Source organism: Sceloporus undulatus, chromosome 4 (assembly GCF_019175285.1).
Source record: "Sceloporus undulatus isolate JIND9_A2432 ecotype Alabama chromosome 4, SceUnd_v1.1, whole genome shotgun sequence".
Lineage (NCBI taxonomy): Eukaryota > Metazoa > Chordata > Lepidosauria > Squamata > Phrynosomatidae > Sceloporus > Sceloporus undulatus.
The window spans coordinates 44,053,170-44,076,009 of record NC_056525.1 but is presented as its reverse complement, the minus strand read 5'-3'; the positions used below and the strand labels follow the sequence as shown (position 1 = coordinate 44,076,009).

Here is a 22,840-nt window from a genome sequence, read left to right as displayed (position 1 = left end):
TTAACTGTGTTCTTTTTTTACATACAAAGGCCAGCTTGTGCACATGGCAGTATTTCATTGATAACAAAAATGGTTGCCTTGCTTACAAGAAATGCATGATTGACTTAGTTAGATTATGTTGTACTATAGATGATATATGTACTATAGCAACATTGATCATTTAGTTGACTTCATTTATCATTCTATGTATCTACCACTTTATAAATTACCAGACTATAATTGTACTTGATAAATCTTTGGTTTCAATCACACTTAACTTCCAATAGAATGTAATCCATGATATTTTATAAAATCTTTAGATGATTAGGCCAGTAATCTATTCATTGCAAATACCTACTTCATACAACCAGATAGGAGACTATACACCTAGACATCACCAGATGATAAACACAAAAATCAAATAGACTACATAACTGGAAGTAGAAGATGGAGAAACTCTATCCTTGTGGCCAAAACCAGGCCAGGAGCTGATTGTGGCACAGACCACAGTAAAAACCATCATTATACCAAAATATGACCTGAATATCATTTCAGATGAATTCAAGGACAATGTAAGAAACAAATTTGAACTATTGAGTATAATTGACAGAATCTGAAGAACTGTAGACAGAAGTCAAAGACATAATGAAGGACGAATGCAAGAAAACACTAACAGTGGCCAAAAAGAAAGAGAAGAAACAATGGATGATAGATGAAACACTTCATGCAAAAAAAGAAAGAAGAAAAACAAAAGGAATGGGAGATAGAAACAAAGCCAGAAGTATGAACACAATTGTCCGCCGTCTGACGCGCAGGGATAATGAGAAATACTACAATGACCAATACAGAGAAATAGAAGACAACAACAAAAAAGGAAGAACAAGTAATTAAAGCCAAGTTCAAACCAAGGACAGGAATGCTCTATAGAGAGAGAAAAGAAAATACAGGAAAAAAAAGAAATAAAAAGGAGCTGGAGGCAATACAGAGAAGAGTTAAAAGAGATGAGGGAATGAAATTTGGAATGAGGAGCCATATGAAGATGAACCCCATGTTCTGTGGAATCTGCAATAAAGGAAATGGGAAAAGCTAAATCACCAGGAACAGATGGTATCCCAGTTGAACTGCTACAGTGCCTACAGACAGATGCAACTTCAGTCCTAACTGAAATATGCCAACCAATATGGAAAACAAAGCAGTGGCCAACAGACTGGAAACATTCAATATACATACCAATCCACAAGAAAGGAGATACAAAATTATAGGATAATAGCACCAATCTCACATGCAAGCAAAATAATGCTCAAAATTCTGCAGCACAGATTCCAACCATACATGGAGCGAGAAATTCTAGAGGTGCAAGCAGGATTCAGAAAAGGACGGGGCACTAGGGACCACAGTGCAAACATATGATGGCTAATGAAGCGCACTAAAGAATTCCAAAAAAGTATCAGCGTGTGTTTCATAGATTACAGAAAAACATTTGATTGTGTATATCACAAAAATTATGGAATGCACTCAAAGTCAAAGGGATGTCACTATATCTAATAGTCTTAATGAGGAATCTGTACCAAGGACAAGAGGCCGCTGTCATAACAGAATTTGGGGAAACAGAGTGGTTCCTAATAGGCAAAGGGGTCAGGCAAGGCTTCATCCTCTCACCTTCCTTGTTTAATTTATAGGCTGAAAACATGAGAAGAAAAGCAGAATTAGAATCAGAGAAAGGAGGAGTTAAGATAGGAGGAAGCAACATTAACAACCTAAGATTTGCAGATGACACCATATTATTAGCAGAAGACAATCAGGAATTGGAACAGTTAATAAGGAAGGTCAAAGAAGAAAGTGCAAAGGTAGGTCTGATGCTGAACATAAAGAAAACAAAAATAATGAACTCAAAAGAAATACACAAATTCAATTTAGACAACAAGGGAATTGAAGTAGTTAAAGAATTCTCAAATGTAGGATCAAACATTGACCAGAATGGAGACTGCAGTCAAGAAATGAGAAGACTAGGAATGGGAAGGGCAGCTATGAAAGAACTGGAAAAGTACTAAAGAGCAGTCATACAACTGACCACTAAAGTCAGAATCGTTGAGGCCATTGTATTCCCAATTACCATGTAGACCACAAATTGAACATGAGTCAACAGTGCGATGTGGCAGCTAACAAGACCAATGCGATTTTAGGCTGCATCAACAGAAGTATAGTGTCTAGATCAAGAGAAGTAATAGTGCTACTCTATTCTGCTCTGGTCAGGACCCACCTGGAATATTGTGTCGTTCTGGGCACCACAACTTAAAAAGGATGTTGAGAAATGAGTGTGTCCAAAGGAGGGTGACTTAAATGGTGAAGGGTCTGGAAACCATGTCCCATAGCCTTAGGGAGCTGGGGATGTTTAGCCTAGAGAAGAGGTAATATGATAGCCCTGTTTAAATACTTGAAGGGATGTCACATTGAAGAGGGACCTAGTTTTCCTGCTCCTCCAGAGAACAGGACCTGGAACAGCGGATGCAAGCTCCAGGAAAAGAGATTCCACCTCAACATTAGGAGAAACTTCCTGACAGTAAGGGCTGTTTGACAGTGGAACACACTTCCTAGGAGTGTAGTGGAGTCTCCTTCCTTGGAGGTCTTTAAAGAGAGGCTGGATGGCCATCTGTCACAGGGGATGCTTTGATTGAGATTTCCTGCATGGCAGAATGGGGTTGGACTGGATGGCCCTTGCGGTCTCTTCCAACTATGATTCTGTGTATGGATGTGAGAGCTGGGCAGTGAAGGAAGCGGACAGAAAGAAAATTTGAAATGTGGTTCTGGAGAAGAGTCCTTAGGATACCATGGACAGCCAAGAAGACAAATGGGTTCTTGAACAGGTCAGACCAGGGCTCCCCTTGGAAGCAAGGATGATCAAGTTGAGACTATTGTATTTTGGCCACATAATGAGAAGGCATGGATCACTAGAAAAAACAATAATGCTAGGAAAGAAAGAGGGTAGAAGAAAGAGAGGAATACCACAAACCAGATGGATAGACTCCATCAGGGGGTCTGAGTAAGCCAGTGGAGAATGGGGATTCTTGGAGATGTCTCACCCAGAGGGTTGCCACGAGTTGGAATCGACTTGAGGGCAGCTAACAACAACAACAACAACAGCATAGATGCTCTATTAGTACACATGTAAATAGAACCTTTGCAGAAATACTAATACAACCCAAACTATGGAAGAGGCAAAGCATGTTCAAGATGTACAAATAAATAATGCAGCTCAGTGGCCAGGTGTAAGTCCTGCAAAACATCCAAATGTTAAAGGGGACATTGTTTGGCACCGCTTTAACTCTTTGTCTGGCTCTTTGCTATGGAATTCTGGGAGTTGGAGTCTGTTGTGGGGTCCAGACCCCACAACAAACTCCAACTCCCAGAATTCCATAGCCTTCATCCAGATACAGTTAAAGCGGTACCAAACCGGGTTATTTCTCCAGCGTGGCCAGGAAGTGACCTCCTCCTCCCTTGCGTCATGGCGGCTTCCTGAGAGAGGCGTTGCTGACCTCCTGAGGGGAGGAGAGAGCGAGAGAGGCCTCTGGTGCTGGAAGGGGAGCCATGGCGGGCGGCGAGGAGGAGGAGGAGGGCTCCGGGGCGGGAGGGCGCTCCAAGGTGGCTCCCAGCGTGGACTTCGACCACAGCTGCTCCGACAGCGTCGAGTACCTCACCCTCAACTTCGGGCCCTTCGAGGCCGTGCACCGCTGGAGGCGCCTCCCGCCCTGCGACGAGTTCGTCGGGGCCCGGTGAGACTGAGGGACGCCCCCTGCTCCTCCTCCTCCTCTTCCTCCCCTAAGAGGAGACCCCCAAGCGCCCGCCATTTTGAGCAGCCCTGAAGCGCCCTGCTGCCTCAGCGGAATGCAACACAGCTCTCTCTCTCTCTCTCTGACAGAGGAGGATAACAGCCTCAAAGATGTCTCACAAACACCACAGTCCCCACGTTTCCCCAGCACTGGTCCTTTCCACACTGCAGAAATAATCCAGTTTGGGACCCCTTTAACTGCCTTGACTCAGAGCAAGGGAATCCTGGGGACTGTAGGGCTTTTTATTTTGTGAGACATTTAGCCTTCTCTGTCAGAGAGCTCTAGGGCCACAATAAACTACAATTCCCAGGATTCCTTAGCATTGAGCCAGGGCAGTTAAAGCGGTCTCAAACTGGATTACTTCTGCAGTGTGTTTTGGGCCTGCACAATGACTTTTGGTTGCACAGGTATAGGATTAATATGTGGGAAACATATCCAGGGGGAGCGCACAAAGCGGCACCCAAAAGAGGTGTGTGGCTCCAGTGCTTCTCACAAACGAAGAAGGGAATTATATTACTATATAATAATATCATAGTGTAAAACGCACACACACACAGAGTGAGTGAGTGTGTATTTGTGTGTTTGTATAATTATATTTATTTATATCCCACCCTTTCCCCAAAACTGGGACTTAGGGCGAGGATGCTTTGATTGAGATTTGCTGCATGGCAGGGGCCTGGACTGGATGGCCCTTATGGCCTCTTCCCACTCTATGATTCTAGGGCGACTTACAATATTAAAGAACAGTACAATTAAAAGCAAACAAAATAGGTACATTAAAAGAGAATTAAATTATCACAATATTAAAACAAATTACAAATGCTGAAGAGAGTGTGTGAGTGTGGTGAGGCTTAGTGGGAGGAGAAAGGAGAGGTCCTAGTTGGTTTTTTAAAAAATAAGTTAATTACATTAAATTAAATTACAACTATTTACAACTACAAATGTTACAACTATTGCCATTACCTTCAGTGATATATGGGAATTATGATTTCTGGGTACAAAATCATTACTAGTAGAAGGAGGATGCGCTTCAGGGATGGAAAGCAATAACATCCTCTTTCTTTGCCTTGTCCTTCCAGCCGCAGCAAACACACCGTGGTTGCCTATCGCGATGCCATCTACGTCTTTGGAGGGGATAATGGGTGAGTCCAGCCTAAACATCCTAAAAAGCACCAGATCCTGTCGGATCTTGGAAGCTAAGCAGGGTCAGCCCTGGAAGGGAACTGATCGACAAATACCAGTGCTGTAGATTAGATTTCAGGGAACAAAACTGGCAAAACTACCTTCCTTGCTATGAGAACTTTGTGGAATTCATGGGGTTCCCATCAGTCCATAGGTAGCTTGAAGGCACATACACACAGACACACTGCTTGTAGAATTGCCCATTTATCTGGACTTTTGTTGTTGTTCTGTTCCTTCGAGAGGTTTCTAGCTTATGCCGACCCTAAGCCAACCCTATTATGGGGTTTTCCTGGGAAGATTTGCACCAGTAGTGGTGTAAAGGAACCAGAAGTGCTGACATAACCTGCTCCAGTACTGGGATAATTGATCAGACTTGAATGTGAATGAGGTGATAAATGAAGCTTTCCACGTTGATTGTTTGTGACAAATTAAGCATAGTGCTAATTGAGGTGAGGAAAATAATTAGAGGTTGGATTACTTCGTTTCTTTTGAGGGAGATGGCGTTGCATTTTATGCTTGTATTTTAAATAGTAACAAGTTTACATTTTGTAATTATAGTTTGTAATTAAAGCCAAATGTTGCATCTCAGTTGGCAGAACTGGTCTGGATCCCTCTGAAAAGAGAAAGGCAAGATATAAATTAAAGAAAGAAAGAAAGAAAGAAAGATTGTATTACTCAAGTTGAACTTAGTTAAAAGTAAACTGTAGTTAGAAGTGAGCACCAATGAGTTCAGTGGAATTAAGGTAACTAAATATAAGATTATAATGGTTCTTGTAATCTTACTTAAAATAGGGGACTACTTATGGTATTGGAAACATGCCCTAGTTGCTCTTTTGTGATTTTTTGACTTTGTGATTTGGATGGCTCTGTTTTATAACTGAGGTTATCTTCTGTGAGTGCAAATAATAGAAAAGCAGACATGTCTGTGGATTCTTCTTGGGAGTATGGCTTTGGCACTCTTATGATGAGCTCCTGTACTTCAAAGTTTACCATTTCACCACCAGCCAAGAAATTATAAACCCACAACTGATTATGATAATCATAGAATCATAGAGTTGGAAGAGACCGCAAGGGCCTTCCAGTCCAACCCCCTGCCATGCAGGAAATCTAAATCAAAGCATCCCCGACAGATGGCCATCCAGCCTCTGTTAAAAAACCCCTAAGGAAGGAGATTCCACTACACTCCAAGGGAGTTTGTTCCACTGTCGAACAGCCCTTACTGTCAGGAAGTTCCTCCTAATGTTGAGGTGGAATCTCTTTTCCTGTAGCTTGCATCCATTGCTCCAGGTCCTAGTCTCTGGAGCAGCAGAAAACAAGCTAGCCCTCTCCTCAGTATGCTCTAGAAACTAGGGCCCAGAACAATGGATCCAAGCTCCAGGAAAAGAGATTCCTCCTGAACATTAGGAGGAACGTCCTGACTGTACAGGCTGTTTAATATATATACTAGAAAGCAACACGCATGTAAGGAAAGGACTGCATCTTTAATTTTAAAAAAGGGAATACATATTTATTTATTTATTTTATTTTTTAAAGCTCATCTGAACTTACTGTATGAACAAACGTACCAGCAAAGCAATATTATTTGAGGGAGGGATGAGAATAGCTGTTAGTTTGAAAATCAGATGAAGCCTACTATAGAACTTAGTAAAGAATTTATTAATGTGATGCAAGGAGAAGGGGTGCTGACTCTGAAGCATTTATTATATTCTTATTTATTTACTACATTGGTATCATATGCTTCTGCACAGATTAAATTTATTTGTCTGCCAGTGAAATAAAACATAGTTAAGAATAAAACATTGTATTTGTCTGCCAGTGGAATGGCAACACAGAGAAAGCTAACCTTGGCCCATTCCAGATGGGCCTTGGCTCCGCCCCCAGTACGTACTAGGGGTTGGCCGAGGACGCAGTGTCCAATCAGGCCTCACCCCTAGTACGTACTGGGGACGTCAAAATGGCAGCGCCCTATATACATGGGGCGCCGCCATTTTGATGGATGCTTAGCGTCCACATGTTGTGTCGCGGATGTGATGCCACAAGTGCACCATTGGCGCCTTGCGGCATCACAACTGCACTGCTAGAAGAACCTGCTTTTTGCGGGTTCTTTTTGCTGCGTGGGGGAGCCGCGTGGTTTGTCTGCTGTGGTTCCCTCGCGCAGCAAACACGGGCGTCAGCAGAGCGCCCTTTTTGGGCGCTCTGTAAAGAGCCGTTGCCTCTCTGGGCAGGAGGTTCCAGAGCCTGGGAGCAACATTGAAAAAAACCTCTTTTGTAGTCCATCAAATGTATTTGTTGTAATTTAGGGAAATAAAGGAGAATCTGTTCTGAAGAATTTAGAACTTGTGCAGTCGTGCATGATAGGATACAGTCTTTAAAGTAGTTTGCTCCCAGGTTGTAAAGAGCTTTTTGCCTAACCAGGACTTTTTACCTGGAAGAGTACCAGTAGCCAGTCAAACTGTTGTACTGTAACAAGAAGTTGCATGCTCCTTGTAACTGTTCCATTTAAAATTGGCTGTAACATTTTGGATCAGATGAAGTTTCAGAATGCATTTCAAATGCAGCCCTTTAGTATAGTCGCCTCTTGGAACTCGTGGGGGATCCAGTCTTGCCTCCCACCCAGTGAGTTTTAAAACTTACGCATATTCAAGCCCCATAGGCGCGTGCATATTATTATTATTATTAACCTTTATTTATAAAGCGCTGTAAATTTACACAGCGCTGTACATGCAATCTTTTTAGTTAGACGGTTCCCTGCCCTTGGGCTTACAATCTAAAAAGACATGACACAGAAGGAGAAGGGAGTGGTGACGGGAAAGGGTAAGAGGTCCAGCAGTTCCTCTCTACCTCCGAGGCCTGGACCAAGGCAGATGGACTGAAGGGAGGGCTTGGCTTCAAAATGGAAGGTTAATCTTCTTCCAGGGAAAATACATACTCTCAAGTAGGATAATACATATACAGTACAGTACATAGCAATACAGGAAATGGTTCGATAAACAGGCACCAAAAGAACATCTAATAGTAAGCGACAATTATGCAATGCCTGGGAAGGCTTCTCTGAACAGGATGGTTTTCAACTCCGTTTTGAAGCTGGTTAAAGAAGTGATGGCTCTTGATTGATATTTAGCCTTCTCTGTCAAAGAATTCTGGTGCCACAACAAACTACATTTCCCAGAGTTCCATAGCATTGAGCCATGGCAGTTAAAGTGGTGTCAAACTATATTTCTGCCATGTGGGTGCAGCCAAAGTTGACATACATGCTAGAATTAATGTGAGGTAATGTTTTTGCTGTTTCATTTTCACTGCAAAATATCTTTTTTCTATTATCTTCTACTTACCATGCCTATCTACTATTTGCCATGTCTCTAAAGCTTCTTAATAAAAATATTTCATAGTATCTTAATATAACTCTTTTTTTCTCTTATTCTGCAGAAAAACCATGTTGAATGACCTATTGAGATTTGATGTGAAGGACTGCTCTTGGTGCAGGTACAACTATATTTCTGATTTCTTTAATGTATTTTGTGGTGTTGTTTTTTTACTCGTCTGAAATGAAGAGTTCTAAATACATGAGAGAGTGAGAGATTGTTAGTACTTTATATTTGTTTATTCCTTCTCTGTATTTGATAGCTGTTGCTAGTTAACTTGTGTTTGTTTGCAGAAAGAAACACGTTTTTATTTCCCACATGGCAGGTCTTCTCTTCACCAAACTGAGTTATAATTATAAACAATTTATTTAGAATTTCTGTTTAATTATTTATTTCCTAGGAAGTATGTTTTAGGGTTGAGATTTTTATAATGGTAACAAAATGTGTTATCACATGATTATTACTATTATTATTTTTTGCATGTCTGATACAGCAAATTATGTTGTATCAAAATACTTAATCTTATATTCACTGGCAGTAGTTCATAATTTCTCAGACAGATTAGAATTTCAGGATCCAATCAAAGCTAGATTCAAAACAGTAACTCAGCTACTAGAGCTGTGGTATACTTAGGATTAAGAAACTCTAAAACCAGGGAAGAGAATTGTGTGGCTTTCCAAATGTTGTTGTACTACAGGTCCCAGTAAAGCTAGCAAGGATAACTACAGGTGGGGGATGTTAGCAGTTGTAGTCCAAGAACTTCTGGACAGCCACAGGATTAACATTTCTGCTGTAAACATGCTTATCTTAGATTGTTGTTTCTAATACCAGAATTAACTTGTACTTTTACATAAAAAGCCATTCCTAATCCACCCCTTCCCCTTTGCATCAATTAATTTAGAACTCACCCATTTCCCAAGAACTTTTTGTGGTTGCTACATAGTTAGACATCTAACACTACTGACCTACACTGGTAAATTAAGAGATTCACCAGTAGATCCTCATTTATCTTGTGTCTACTGCCAGAAAATAGCATTTTAAAGCATCAGATGGTATCCTGTTCAGTAGTTATGATCAGTTCAGTTCAACTGGACTTAACATCTCATAACTGCTGGGGTTTCATGTTTACAGTCATGAATGACCAAATGAGACCCCCAACACTACCTTTGTAGTCTGACAGTTGCAAAGCAAAGCATTTCTGATGCACAAGAAGAGATCAGGGCACTGAGAAATGATATCTGCAGTGCTCTCCTGGTTGCAGGGTGCATTGAGAAAACACTATGTGGTTTGTCCAGCTGCCTGTTTTTGATGCACCCTACATCTGGAAGAGTATCGCAGATGTCATTTCCTAGCACCCAAATCAACAGTGTCTCAGAAGCGCTTTTGTTTCGGTGATACCAGGCAGTTTTTGTGGGAGTTGCATTGTCAGATGTAACTATGAGGATGAAGCTCCATTGCCATCCTACATTGACAATTCAATATTTCAGCCAAAGTGTCTATTAACAGTTTATAAATATTTAAATGTAATTTTAAATATGGCTGTTTTCATAAGAATTCTTTCTTTTGGCTCTTTGTATGATGTGCTGCTGTGTGTTGGATTGCACAGAGCTTTTACCACAGGAACCCCACCTGCCCCTAGGTATCACCATTCAGCTGTAGTCTATGGAAGCAGCATGTTTGTATTTGGTAAGTTACATAATTTTATTCTTTTTTATTTAGCCAGCTGTCCCAGGCATCAGAGAAGGAGGCGGGAGGGGCTTGTGTGCAGCTCCCCGGCCACTTGGATCATGAATAATCAAATTCGTGAATACCAAGTCTGCGAATGTGAAGGGCCAACTGTAATATAATTTATCTTGCAGTCTGATAAATGAAAGGTATAGAAAACAACTATACTTTATGTTACTGGAACTGGTTAGAAGTGTTTTCATTCTGGAATTCAGTGTACATTCTCTATTAATCACGATGTCATAGTCTCCAGCTTAGTTAATTTTCCTTGCTTAACCATAATGTATTGTTTTGTGTTAGAAAATGGTCTTTTCACTTTGGAATTGTTTCACATACCCCCTTTACTACTATAACATTGTTACCTAGGTGGCTATACTGGAGATATCTATTCCAATTCCAACTTGAAGAATAAAAATGATCTTTTTGAATATAAGCTTGCAACAGGCCAGTGGACTGAGTGGAAAATTGAAGGAAGGTAAGAGCCTGTGTATTTGTGTACATGTTTAAACAATAAATTGATTCATGCAACAGTTTTTATCATGGTAGTTTTAAATAGCCATTCTCTCTGCTGGCAAGCAGCTTTAGGAGTTATAGTCCAATAAAATAATTATTCCAAGTTCTGACAAAGACTTCAAGGCTACCATAATTCTATTATAACTTTATCCCATTTCCTAGTCTTAGTTCTTTAAAGTAACTGTAAATAAAATGCAGCTCTGGGGCTATATGCAGCTCCCCCCCCCCAAAGCTTTTTTCCCCTCTCCCAGTTGTGCTTGACATCTCTTATTCTGCTAAAGGATAATTGCTTCTCTGGGAAGCCTCCAGGAGCAGCCATTTACCTTTTTAAAAGACTGGAAATATTCTATGCACTGTTCAAACAACACCATGAGAACTGGCCACTCGTAAGATTTTCTTCCCAAAAGAGGGCATTTTTGACAGCCCTTTGTAGTCTCTGAAAGGTCCTGTGGGGCCAAAGATTGGCCCAGACTCATTGGAGTTGCTCAACTCTAAAACATCTGCTCTTGTCAGTTGATAAACAGAAAGAATTTGTAGACCATTCATCCTGTAAAGTGCTGCAGCATTTGTCTGAACTCTTATCCAAAAATACAAACCCAGTAGCAGTCAGAAAGAGATTTAAATGCAGATCCATGGTCAATAGTATGAGAATAGGTCTCAGGTATGTGTGTATGTCCCTCCCTTTTTTTCTTTCTCCATCATAGCCACAACAAATGTAGTTAACATTGTTTTTAAACACTAAACAGGCTGAGTATAGCTGTAATTTACTAAAACAAGCCACTTTCATAAAACACTGCAAGTCACAGTCATCCAGAGTCTGGATAACTCTCTGGACAACATCAGGCTAAGGAGGTCTGGTTAATCTTACATACAGTTTACTGGATAACAATACGCTGCAGTTATTTAGGTTGAAACTGAGAACTTCTGAACGTCATAGAACACTGGTGGTTGATTAGTGTGCAGTTAGCATGGGTTTGTCCTTATAATGCTAAGCCATTCAACTGTAGCAGTAAAGAGTGGTTTTATGAGCTAATAGGTGTTGATTTTAGGATGTTTCTGCATGCAAATGCAACCAAGGATCAAAACACACTGCAGAAATAATCCAGTTTGAGACCGCTTTAACTACCCTGACTCAGTGCTAAGGAATCATGGGAACTGTAGTTTATTGTGGCACCAGAGCTCTCTAACAAAGAAGGCTAAATGTCTCACAAAATTACAGTTCCTAGAATTCCATAGCATTGAGGCATGGCAATTAAAGTAGAGTTAAACTGGATCATTTCTGCAGTGTGTTTTGGACTCAAGAGGTAAAGCTCATGCATAATTAGGAGAAATGCAGACATTTTCCAGTTTGACACTATTTTAATTGCCATGCCTCAATGCTATGGAATTCTAGGAATCGTAGTTTTGTGAGACATTTAGCTGTCTCAGTCAGAGAGCTCTGATGCCTTCATCTGCCTGCTACCTGTCTGCTGGGCAACTAAAGATGAAGGTGCCTTTCCCTTGGAAACTGAGCAGAGGGGGATTTCTCTCCCATTCTCACCCACCCTTCCATAACATTTCTAGCCTGTGGTCAGGTACAACTATGTGGGTTTCAGGACACTTTTATCCCAAATATGGGTGCACATACACACTCACACAGAATCACACACATAGTGGCACAGAGAGTCACATGTACATTATGGGCACTTGAAAGGCAGCAGGAGTAGCATCTGCAAAGGCAGCTGGCACAGACAGCATCCATTTGCTTCCCCTGAGTTTTACCTTCGACAGCCACTAGCCATATTAAAATCCCTAAATTTGACCCTGAACTATGCTCTCAACTCATATTTAAGGTTGACTTATAAATGAGTATATATGGTAATTATAGCAAAGAAAAGTGGTTTTGTCTGCTAATAGGTCTTGAATTTAGAATACTCTGAATTTCTACCTTGCTTAGTTTGAAAAATGGCCTGCAGTTTAAGCACTCATGTTAATCTTGTGAACTCCAGAAACTTGAAGTTTTGTCCTTCTCACTGATCTAGTAAATAGCTTTTGTACCATTTTCTCAAACTGAATGCAAAATAATTAAGATGAAAGCAAACCCACCCACAAAACACTTAAAATGTATATAGCATGTATATGTTCTCTAGGCATCATCATTATCATCATCATTAATTTCTCTAGGGGACAAGACAAATATGTGCCTCTGTAGTAGATATGGAATCTCATTATTACCTGTTTTTGTTTCAGATTGCCTGTTGCCCGGTCAGCTCATGGGGCAACAGTCTATAGTGATAAACTGTGGATCTTTGCAGGGTATGATGGGAATGCGCGGTAGGTATCAGTCTTCTTAACTTGGTTATAATTGCTTTGCTCATAGTGATTCACATTACATTACTGCTAGATGTGAGATAGGTGCTGCATCTCCTTTACAGAAAGCTTTTATTAATAGTCATATTTCAATACTACTTTAAACTAATTTAGTTTTATGTTGTTTTGGCTGTATCCACACTGTATATATAATTCAGTTTGACACTGTTTTAACTACCATGACTCAATGCTATAGAATTCTGGGAATTGTAGTTTTGTGAAACATTTATCGTTCTTTGACAGAGAGCTCTGGTGCAACAACAAACTACAAATCCCAGAATTCCATAGCATGGAGCCATGACAGTTAAAACTAAACTGCATTCATTCTGCAGTACAGATGAAGCCTTTATACTGTATAAAATTCAGTTGCTCAATAAACCTTAATTTAGGCCTTATAGTAACTCTCAGTGGGTCATTATGATCTGACACTACAACTGCCATATGTATAGGACTCAATATGTGTCCTCCAAAATGTGTGTGTGTGTGTGTTAAACTGGCATATATTTTTAAAATATTTTAAAATACAATTTTCCCCACCAATACAGATTAAATGACATGTGGACTATTAGTTTACAAGACAGAGATTTAACTTGCTGGGAAGAGGTAAGAGAACTGAATGTTTTTTTTTAAATTTAAACCTTACAATTTAATGGTTTTTATAAAATTTGTATTACTCTCTGCCCTAGAAAACTTAGGCTATGTATATACTGCCGAAATAATCCAGGTTGACATAATTTTAACTGACACGACTCATTGCTGTGGAATTCTGGGAATTGTAGTTCTATGAGACATTTACCTCTGTCAGAGAGCTCTGGTGCCAAACTACAATTCCCACAATTCCATAGCATTGAGCCATGGCAGTTATAGTGCTTTAAACTGGATGTTTAAAGAGGAATCATTGCTTGTAGAACATTAGATCACCTCCTTTTTACCTCTGCTAAAATGGGGTTATGTATTATGTATTTCATAAATCTTCAAAATCTGTTTGATTAGCAGCAAAGTGGAAGAGAAGCAACATGTACATCCTATGGGAAGCAATGATCCCTCCTTATAAGGTTAAGCACACTTAAAATTTATTCCCTGTGTTCAGTCTCAATGAACAGAGAAAATAATTCACTAGCAAAATAATGGAGTCAACGTTTAAAATATAAATTTCTTCAAAATATCCAAATGAATTTGATACAGACTTCTAACATAGGGGTAAAACAGATGGTGGGTAAGGGGTGACTTAATGCCATCTCTTTGAGCCCCAGATTGGGGCTGCGGCAATCCACTGCTGTTTGCTGGCTCAAAACAGCAACAAAAAACCAGCAAAATGTCACTCTTTTTTAAATGTCATAGAAGGGGAAATTACTTCAGATAGTCCTGTATTGGTCACACCAATAGATTTTCAGCTTAGATGCATTTAGAATTCAGTAATTTAGTGCAAAATCTAGTTACCGTAGTCTTAGCTGAATCAGTAGTCCCAGATAAATCAATAGAATTTACCCAAGTGTTGGATTAGTAAGTCTCATTTATTCATTGGTGACATTTTCACACTACACAATTATACCACCATGATTCCACTTTTAACTGCTTTGGTTCCGTCTTATGGAAATCTGGGCTTTCAAGTTTAGGGAGGGGTATTTAGAATTCTCAGATAGAGAGCTCAAGGGCCTCGTTGAACTATAAACCCCAGGATACCCTAGGATTTAGCCATGAAATCACAGCATTATGATTGTGTAGTGCAAGAGGACTCTGGATGTATTTTATTTGGGACTAATACCTTGGAGTTTGATACGTTTTCTTCCCATGGGGCTTGAATATAAGCGAAACTTCATTTTTGCAAGGGGGTCCAGAATGGATCCCCTGCGAAAAAAGAGGGGCAACTGTAGTTCAAATTTTAAATTGACAGTGATTGTACCACATATACATTTCTTCAAGTAATTTATTTTGTGTTGCTGTTTTTCAGATTAAACAGACTGGAGAGATTCCTCCTTCATGTTGCAATTTTCCTGTAGCTGTTTGTAAAGAGAAGATGTTTGTTTTTTCAGGCCAGAGTGGAGCGAAGATTACCAATAATCTTTTTCAGTTTGAATTCAAGGAAAAAATGTGGGTATGAAAAATAATCATGCAGAACCAAATGATTTTTAAACTAAAAAATATTCTGCATGATATAAATAGATGAGGTATTTATTGTCATTTCTATAAGGTGCCCACAGTAATAATTGTCAATTGTGGGGGAAAGCTAGAGAAATTAATAATGTTAATAAAACTGAAAAGGGGGAGGTGGAACCTATGGTAAATAGTTGAATGATATCTGTTAGCTACCCATAATACCCTGGAAGATCTTTGATTTCAGTGGCGTGATTGGTCCTTCCTTTAAGGTAGTAATTTCCAAATGCTGGTCCTCTCCCAGCCATCTTAGCCAATAGTGTAGGATTTGTGAGACAAAGTCCAAAATACCTGGAAGGCTAGAGTTTGGAAATCACTGCTTTTAATGCAAAGTGCAGCTACTCCTTATACACTTTCTATGTCACCCTTTTGGCGACAACCTCTTTCATTATTTTAATGTATTTTTTGTTCTTTTTATGCTGATCCTCAAATGGCAGAGGTAGAATCCACACCCAGAACCATTTTTATAGCCTTACCTACCTGGTAGAATCTGAGAGAGCCTAAGCTCTGCGGACATAGCCTTTGAAAACCTGTAGTACTTTCACACAGTGCTGAGCTTGTGAAGTAGGATTTTGTTGACGTGATGGTCTATATCTGTTACAATTGGACCTGAAGAGCACAGCTGGATCTAGTTTTATTGGTTTAACAGGACATTTTCTTGAAATGTCTTACAGTACGCTTATATCTTATATGCGAGGACACTATAATCTAGACCAAAAACTTACTTTAGAGAGCTTGGGTCTCTTCTATATGATGCTACTATGAGACAATATTGTGTGCTATTGGTGGATCTTTCAAGAGGTTGGAACCAGAAAGCTACAACAGTGTAGTTCTTCTCCATTCAGGGCAGAAATGCTATTATATGATGAACTGAGTTGTGTCCTCCTGCCTTTTATTGTATGCAAGTGTAATTCATCCCATTTACCACATTCACATTTAGTTCACCCACCTATTCAGGTCAGGAAATACTTTGAACTTTTTCCCCATACACTTGTTTCTCATATGTCTTTGTTGTTTGCAAACAGCCAGATGTAACCAAAGGAAATAATCCTATTCTTATATGTTTACTTAGACCTGAGTCTTACTGTATTTAGTGAGAGTTACTGCCCTAAGTGATTTTAGGGTTGCAGTCTTAAGTGTTTGTTATATCATAGGTAAAACAACAATTTGTAAAGCAATTACTACAAAGGAAGGAAGGTGTTATAGAATGATACATAATAAAAAAATGACAGAACATTACAAAGATTTACACAGGGAAACATGCCTAATTGATACCTTTCTTTGGGGATTGAGCTACTGAAAGTCATCTTGGGTTCTGTCCTAGGAAAAAGACAGGTTATAAATGATATAAATAGATATGTGAACTCATTTTGTAACATCCTTTTTTCTGTACCAGCTGGACAAGAATTCCTACTGAGCACTTGCTACGAGGCTCTCCTCCTCCCCCCCAGCGGAGATATGGTCACACAATGGTTGCCTTTGATCGCCATCTTTATGTGTTTGGTGGTGCTGCAGACAACACATTGCCTAATGAACTTCACTGTTATGATGTGGACTCACAGACCTGGGAAGTTATCCATGCAAGTCCAGATAGTGAGGTGAAAAAGTGCAGATTTTAATCCTCTTTTCCCCCTTTCAGGTATCATTTATTTAGCAGACAGTAAAACAAAGAGTCTGTTTCATATATGATACATACATATTATAAGCAAACCTTGGGGGAAAGATCTGCTTTAAATCATCCAAAATGAAACAATGGGCCTTCCACTATTTAATGAGGACAAACACAGATGCTGAAGTACTTGTAATGTGGGTTACATTAATTTTGCCATTCTTGCCCACTGGGTTCTATGTACTTCCTATGTTTTGTTCTTTCTTTGTTGTTGTTTTGCAAGAAGGGGAAAGACAGTGAGATCAATTTACCTTTCTAAGTTTTAGTAACAGAGAAATTTATCAGAAGCAAAGAAGACAGAGGTCTGTTGTCTTTGATAAGTGTAAGGAAGATGTTATTAGTAGATTCATCTTTTTTCCTCTTCTGTGATGAACTTCGAACTTCTGTCTTCTGCCCACCATATCATTTTGTGCAGAAGAGTAATCCGTGTCTGTTGATAGCAAGAATCAGAGGAAAGAATAGGACCTTTATCATGTTTGATGGCTACAATATCTATTCTGTTTCCTCCCCTTTCATTCTTTCTAGTTGCCAACTGGAAGACTATTCCATGCTGCAGCTGTCATCTGTGATGCGATGTACATTTTTGGTGGGACAGTGGATAATAATATTAGGAGTGGAGAAATGTATAGATTTCAGGTAGTGTGTTAAAATTTTAAGAAAAGAATTGTATAATCAAGTTTCATTTTAAAGGCTTTGGTTTACTCTTGACCTCATTTTAACTTTGGTGGGAAAGATGAAGTAAAATAAGTTAAACTGTTTTCAACAGTGTTTTAATTACTTTTTAAAAAAAAGAAGTCTGCTTTCAAACGTGAGTTTGTGACTAGGAAGAATGTGTTACACCTACAGTATATGTAAAACATTTATTTCTGTATTCAGAGCCTTAGGTCAAAAAGAAAAACCAGATTAGTATAGTGATTTGAGCACCATGACTCTGGAGACTAGTGTTCAGATCCTTGCTTTTCCATAGAAAACCACTAGGTAACCTTGGGCAAGTCACACTGTTGCATTCCTCAGGGGAATGCAAAAGCAAATCCCCTCTGAACAAATTTTGCCCAGAAAAATCCTGTGGTAGGGTCACCATAAGTCAGAAACAGCTTGAAGGCACAACAACAGGTCAAAGAGAAAGTTTATTATAACTTTATTATAAAGCTGGAATGAATTTTTTCTAAACTAATCCCCAGTCATCCACAGATAACAGAAATGTTTAGGAGGTGTTTTATATTAATTTTTACTTGACCTGGATAGTTTTTAAACTTTGCAACCCATGTATATATTCTTCTATATGTGTGTCTTATCATAGATTCCTGGGAGTGTAAAATGGAAATGTTTCTTGCTCTGCCCAACTAGCTGTGGACTAAATCAGAAACGGTAGAAGATGTGGTTGATTGTGAATATAGGGGTTTCATGATAGTTCATTGCAACAAGCCATTTATGCAATGGGATTCTGTTTTCTAGCTGTCCATATCACAGAATAGTGGCTCCTAGCTATATTGCAGCTTGTGTTGAAAATCACTAGTGCTTCATATGTTTCACACAGTTAATATTGTGTTTGGAGTTGCCTATACATGGTTGTATTTCAAACAGCCACCTACAATATTTACGAGCACATGAATTGAGCCAGAATATTTTACACTACAGTTGCCCTTCTTTTCTCGCGGACTTGATATCCGTGTTCTTGATTATTCATAGAGTGGCGACCTCCGTTATCCTCAATGGGGCACACCTCTGTCGTGCGTGCCCCACCCCTGTGCTTATGGGGGTGCACCCCATTCAAGCCTATGGAACGATGCCCCACAAAAATAGAGGGCCAGCTGTACTTTCCACTGCAAGTCCTGTTTGTTAAAAAGAGTTGTACCTGTCAGATACTGGAATTGTATGTTGAGTTCAATGGCAACTTTAACAATCATGCTTTTGTAATCTGGTCATGCAATTAATATCAGCTTACTTCTTTTCTAGTCTTTAAAAAAAACTTTAATTCTCATTTTCAGTTTTCTTGTTATCCCAAATGTACTTTACATGATGATTATGGGAGACTCTGGGAAACCAGGCAATTCAGTGATCTGGAATTTGTTCTTGGAGAGGTGGGTGAGTTCTAATGAAAATGCTAAAGAAACTAGAAGTAAGGTAGAAAAGAACAAAACTTCTAAAAGTGTTGTTATTTTTGCTTATATTTGATTTGTATACTTTAATATCCAGAATATATGATTGACATAATTCTTAATCATTTTGAATTTTTTAATTCAGTGGATGTTAGGAGTGCCATTGACAAGGAAAAGTTTCATTGCATCTAGTCTATACAAAGCAAATACAAGAGATATCTCACTGAAACCTTTCCATCTATGACCAAGTTGGGGTAGTGGGGGCCTATTTAAATGTAGATTAGAAAGATGGAAAATGGAGAAATATATTATTCATGGGATGGCATGGAGGAATCAACCCACTATGGGTTATTTCCCTGTGTGCCAACCAGATTGGCAGGAGTTCAAGTTTTTTTTACTGGATTTTAAATGTGCCAGCAAATATGTATTAATGTGTATGTTTTCAACATAAATAACTGAGAAATACTGCTAAAGGTGGAAGTACGGTCATTTTTAAATTCATGCTTCCAAGTATGCATCTGTTTGTTCTTGTAATGTGGTATTCTCTATACCTTCTGGATACTCACATGCATTGATTCTATGCTGGGTCTATTTCAGAAGCTTCTGTATAGCCAGACCTGAGAGTTCTCCTCCCGCCCTCTACTCACACACCCAAAGGACAAGGTGTTCTTACTCAGGTTTTTTTTCCCCAGTTACTACTGGAAAGGGTATCTGGGAATATTCCTTGGTCGCATGAGAGAAAAACTCCTAGCTTTTAAAATAATTTCATTTTCTTTATTATTTGTTCTACTCATATGCCAGCCAAAAAGACACAGCCATTGAATTCTTTAGAAGTCAGAAGCTTCTTAATCAGCCAAAGATGGTAAAAAAGCCTGCAGAGAAAGGAAAGTGACACTGCTACAATTCCACATGTAACATGACATAGAAGAAGGGTCAGTGTAGATTCTAAAATTAAGGCCACATCCCCAATGGCCTTATTGGGACAAAAGTAATAAAGAAAGGAAATATAGGGCCCAAACAGACAGGCCAAAATAAAGCTACTTTGTGTCACTTTGGAGGTATGCTGTTTAAATGACACACACACATCTTAAGAGGCCAGAAGCAGTGCTAAAACTGCACTCCAAACCTTAAGACTCGAATGTGGCTTTGGTGCGGCTTCTGGCCTCTTAAGATGCATGCATCATTTAAACAGCATACCTCCAAAGTGACCCGAAGCAGCTTTATTTTGGCCTGTCTGTTCAGGCCCATAGTCTGGAAAAAAAAGTCCTGGGTTCAGTCTCTCACATTACCACCTGAAGGACTTCAGATAGCAGATCTGGAAAAATACTTGGCTCACTGTAAGGTAATTTGTACATTCATATCCTGGCCTGCCTAGAAAACTCCATGATAGGTTTGCTTTAAGGTTGCCATAAGTCAGAAACAGCTTGAAGGCAAACAACAATCTGGTTCCAATATTTGTTGTTAGACTCCAAACCACACAGCTATCTCATCACGTTTTATGTTACGTATGCACTAGAATTTTCCTGTTTGGCCTCTTAAGATGCATGTGTCATTTAAATAGCAGACCTCCAAAATGACCTGAAGCAGCTTTATTTTGGCCTGTCTGTTCGGGCCCAAAGTTTACTTCTGCATTTGAAAATAGAGCATTCTCACCCCCCAAGACAGACCTGAGGCAGACCTTAGTTTTCAAGGAAGGCACTTATATTTTCAAAGCTTTTCAAATGCTATGCAGATGCTGAGTCCTTATGAGTGATTGCATAGGTGGCCACAGTTTAAGTAAAAAGTTTTTTTCAAGAAAAAACTATGGATTAACCATTCTGTCAAATCCACCAACAATCTGCCAAATCCTACTGTTGCCAAAGACTGCTCTTTCCATTTTGTGTTAGCTCTCTCTCTCTCTCTCTCCTGCTGACAGAAAGAAGAGAGAGTTCGAGGGCATACTGCCATTGTCACTGCTCGCTCTAAATGGCTCAGGAAGAAAATTACACAGGCAAGGGAACGGTTGAAACAGGTATGCTTTACAGAGAATTGGATGTTAAAACTCCTAGTCTCCCAGTTTAACTCAGAGTGATGAACAGTTATGGCCATCCTCGCTGACACAGCTAAGTGTTGTTGTTTGCTGTAAAGTCTGCATCAAAATATGGGAACCCTATGAATGAGAAACCTCCAAGAGCCTCAATCATTAACTGTCCTGCTCACATCTAGTAAACTCAGTGCCATGGCATCCTTGATTGAGTTAATCCACCCATAAAGCAGTCTTCCTCCTTTCCTACTATCTTCCACTTTATTGAGCAAGTTGCCTCATGATATGTCCAAGTACAATAGTCTCAGTCTAGTCATTTTGACTTCTAGTGAGGCTCATTGATTTGTCTTTTTGGAAGTCTGTGGTATCTATAGAACCACATTTAAAATGAGTTGATTTTCTTCCTTTACTCTCTGACTGACACAGCTGTTGATTAACACTTTTGAAAGATTAGTTTCTCTATTAATTTCACAGCTTCCAGTTGAAAAAGTAGTTTGGAGGTGACAGATAACATCATGCTACCTAGATAAGGATATGGGGCTTTGTAAAATAAGGTGCTTCAACATTATCCCTGTTCAGGCATTACTTGAATGTGTGGAGAGCTTAACAGATAGTGTGGAGGGGATGGGGAAGACCCTAGCCTTGTTCCCAAACATCCTCACACACTTCTCAGAACCAGAGAGCTTTGTGCATTAAAGGTGAAGGTCTGCAGAAGGTTTTGTAATGGCATTTGGCTGAATGTGATTACAGCTTACATGATTAGGAGCTTTGCCTTATCAAGGTGAAACTGACAGGTGCATGGAGATGTTGTATACTTCTGGTGCTGCCAGTTACATGGCGATATCTGGGAAGTGATGTTTAAATACTCATCATGTATTTGGTCCTCCACATGTTTACATGAATGCCTGAACAATCTACTCTTTCTTTGGACCAGAAATTGTATGTTCCTGGTTTTAGTAACAATGGTATGGAGCCTACTGCCAGATGTATTTGTTGGATGCAAAGAATGCTTGAGATGTTTGCATGTGTACGTGAAGAAATTGATTTTAGAAGCTGCTATACATTATGTGATTAGGATTTCCCCACCTCATTCTAATAGAAGTCCAAGCAAGAGCTTGATGAAGAAGGACAAGGAACACCCCAGAAGGAGGCAGCAGGCAGCAGTGTCAAGCTGTGCCGTCTGCAACCACTGCTGGAAGTTCCTATCCGGGAAGCAGAAGCCCAGCCATTTGAGGTGCTCATGCAGTTCCTCTACACAGACAAAATCAAATATCCAAGGAAAGGTAGGCTATTTCTAAAAGAAGAAGTGTATATTTTCTGCCTCAGCCTCTTCCTGGGTTTTTTCTTTCAGATAATCATTGCTTGCAGTTGAGAAACAGGTTCTTCTTTTTTTCCTGTCAACACATAGCAGCTATACGTATGGCTAACCTATGGCAGGTACACACAGTTCTAAAGCGAAATAGAACTTTTACTCTATGCCTGTGTTACTGCATAATATGCCAGCATATTGGACAGTGGTTCATTTTCATCCCCAGGATTCTTGAACTGTTAAAGAACTGCCATATTAAGAAACCTCATCAGTTAGCTGAGATAGCTATGCTCTAAGACAGGGGTCGGCAACCTCCGGCCCACGGGCTGGACGCAGCCCGCAGGCGCCTTTCTGCTGGCCCCCGGTCCCTCCTGCCACCGAAATCGCTGCCGATTTCGGCCGCTCCGGCCACCATTTTGCCCTTCAGAATGGCGGCAAAGTCTTGAGCGACCATAAAGGTCGCGCGAGACTTTGCTGCCATTTTGAAGGGCAAAATGGCGGCGCCCATTAGGAGGCCCGATGCGGCCTCTGGAGCCCTGAATCGGGGCTCCAGGAGCCGCACCAGGCCTTCCAATGGGCGCCGCCCACCTCCCTCCTGGCTCCGCCCACCTCCCTCCTGGCTCCGCCCTCCCTCCTATAAATGGAGGGG

The 22,840-nt window shown here is 40.0% G+C and overlaps 1 protein-coding gene across 3 annotated transcripts in view; it reads left to right on the top strand.

The window, feature by feature from the left end:
- Positions 1-3,524: 3,524 nt before the first annotated feature.
- Positions 3,525-22,840, top strand: part of LZTR1 (leucine zipper like transcription regulator 1) — a 51,505-nt gene continuing 32,189 nt past the window's right edge. Inside the window, exons 1-13 of one of the 3 annotated variants that reach the window (XM_042465629.1) lie at positions 3,525-3,749; positions 4,886-4,948; positions 8,415-8,471; positions 9,957-10,036; positions 10,442-10,550; positions 12,818-12,901; positions 13,483-13,540; positions 14,889-15,028; positions 16,488-16,689; positions 17,286-17,396; positions 18,749-18,841; positions 20,775-20,870; positions 21,982-22,165. In XM_042465629.1, the coding sequence (XP_042321563.1) occupies positions 3,565-3,749; positions 4,886-4,948; positions 8,415-8,471; positions 9,957-10,036; positions 10,442-10,550; positions 12,818-12,901; positions 13,483-13,540; positions 14,889-15,028; positions 16,488-16,689; positions 17,286-17,396; positions 18,749-18,841; positions 20,775-20,870; positions 21,982-22,165 (1,462 nt within the window). In that variant the 5' untranslated portion in view covers positions 3,525-3,564. The remainder of the gene's footprint in view (positions 3,750-4,885; positions 4,949-8,414; positions 8,472-9,956; positions 10,037-10,441; positions 10,551-12,817; positions 12,902-13,482; positions 13,541-14,888; positions 15,029-16,487; positions 16,690-17,285; positions 17,397-18,748; positions 18,842-20,774; positions 20,871-21,981; positions 22,166-22,840) is intronic. The other 2 variants (XM_042465628.1, XM_042465630.1) reach the window with 2 other exon arrangements.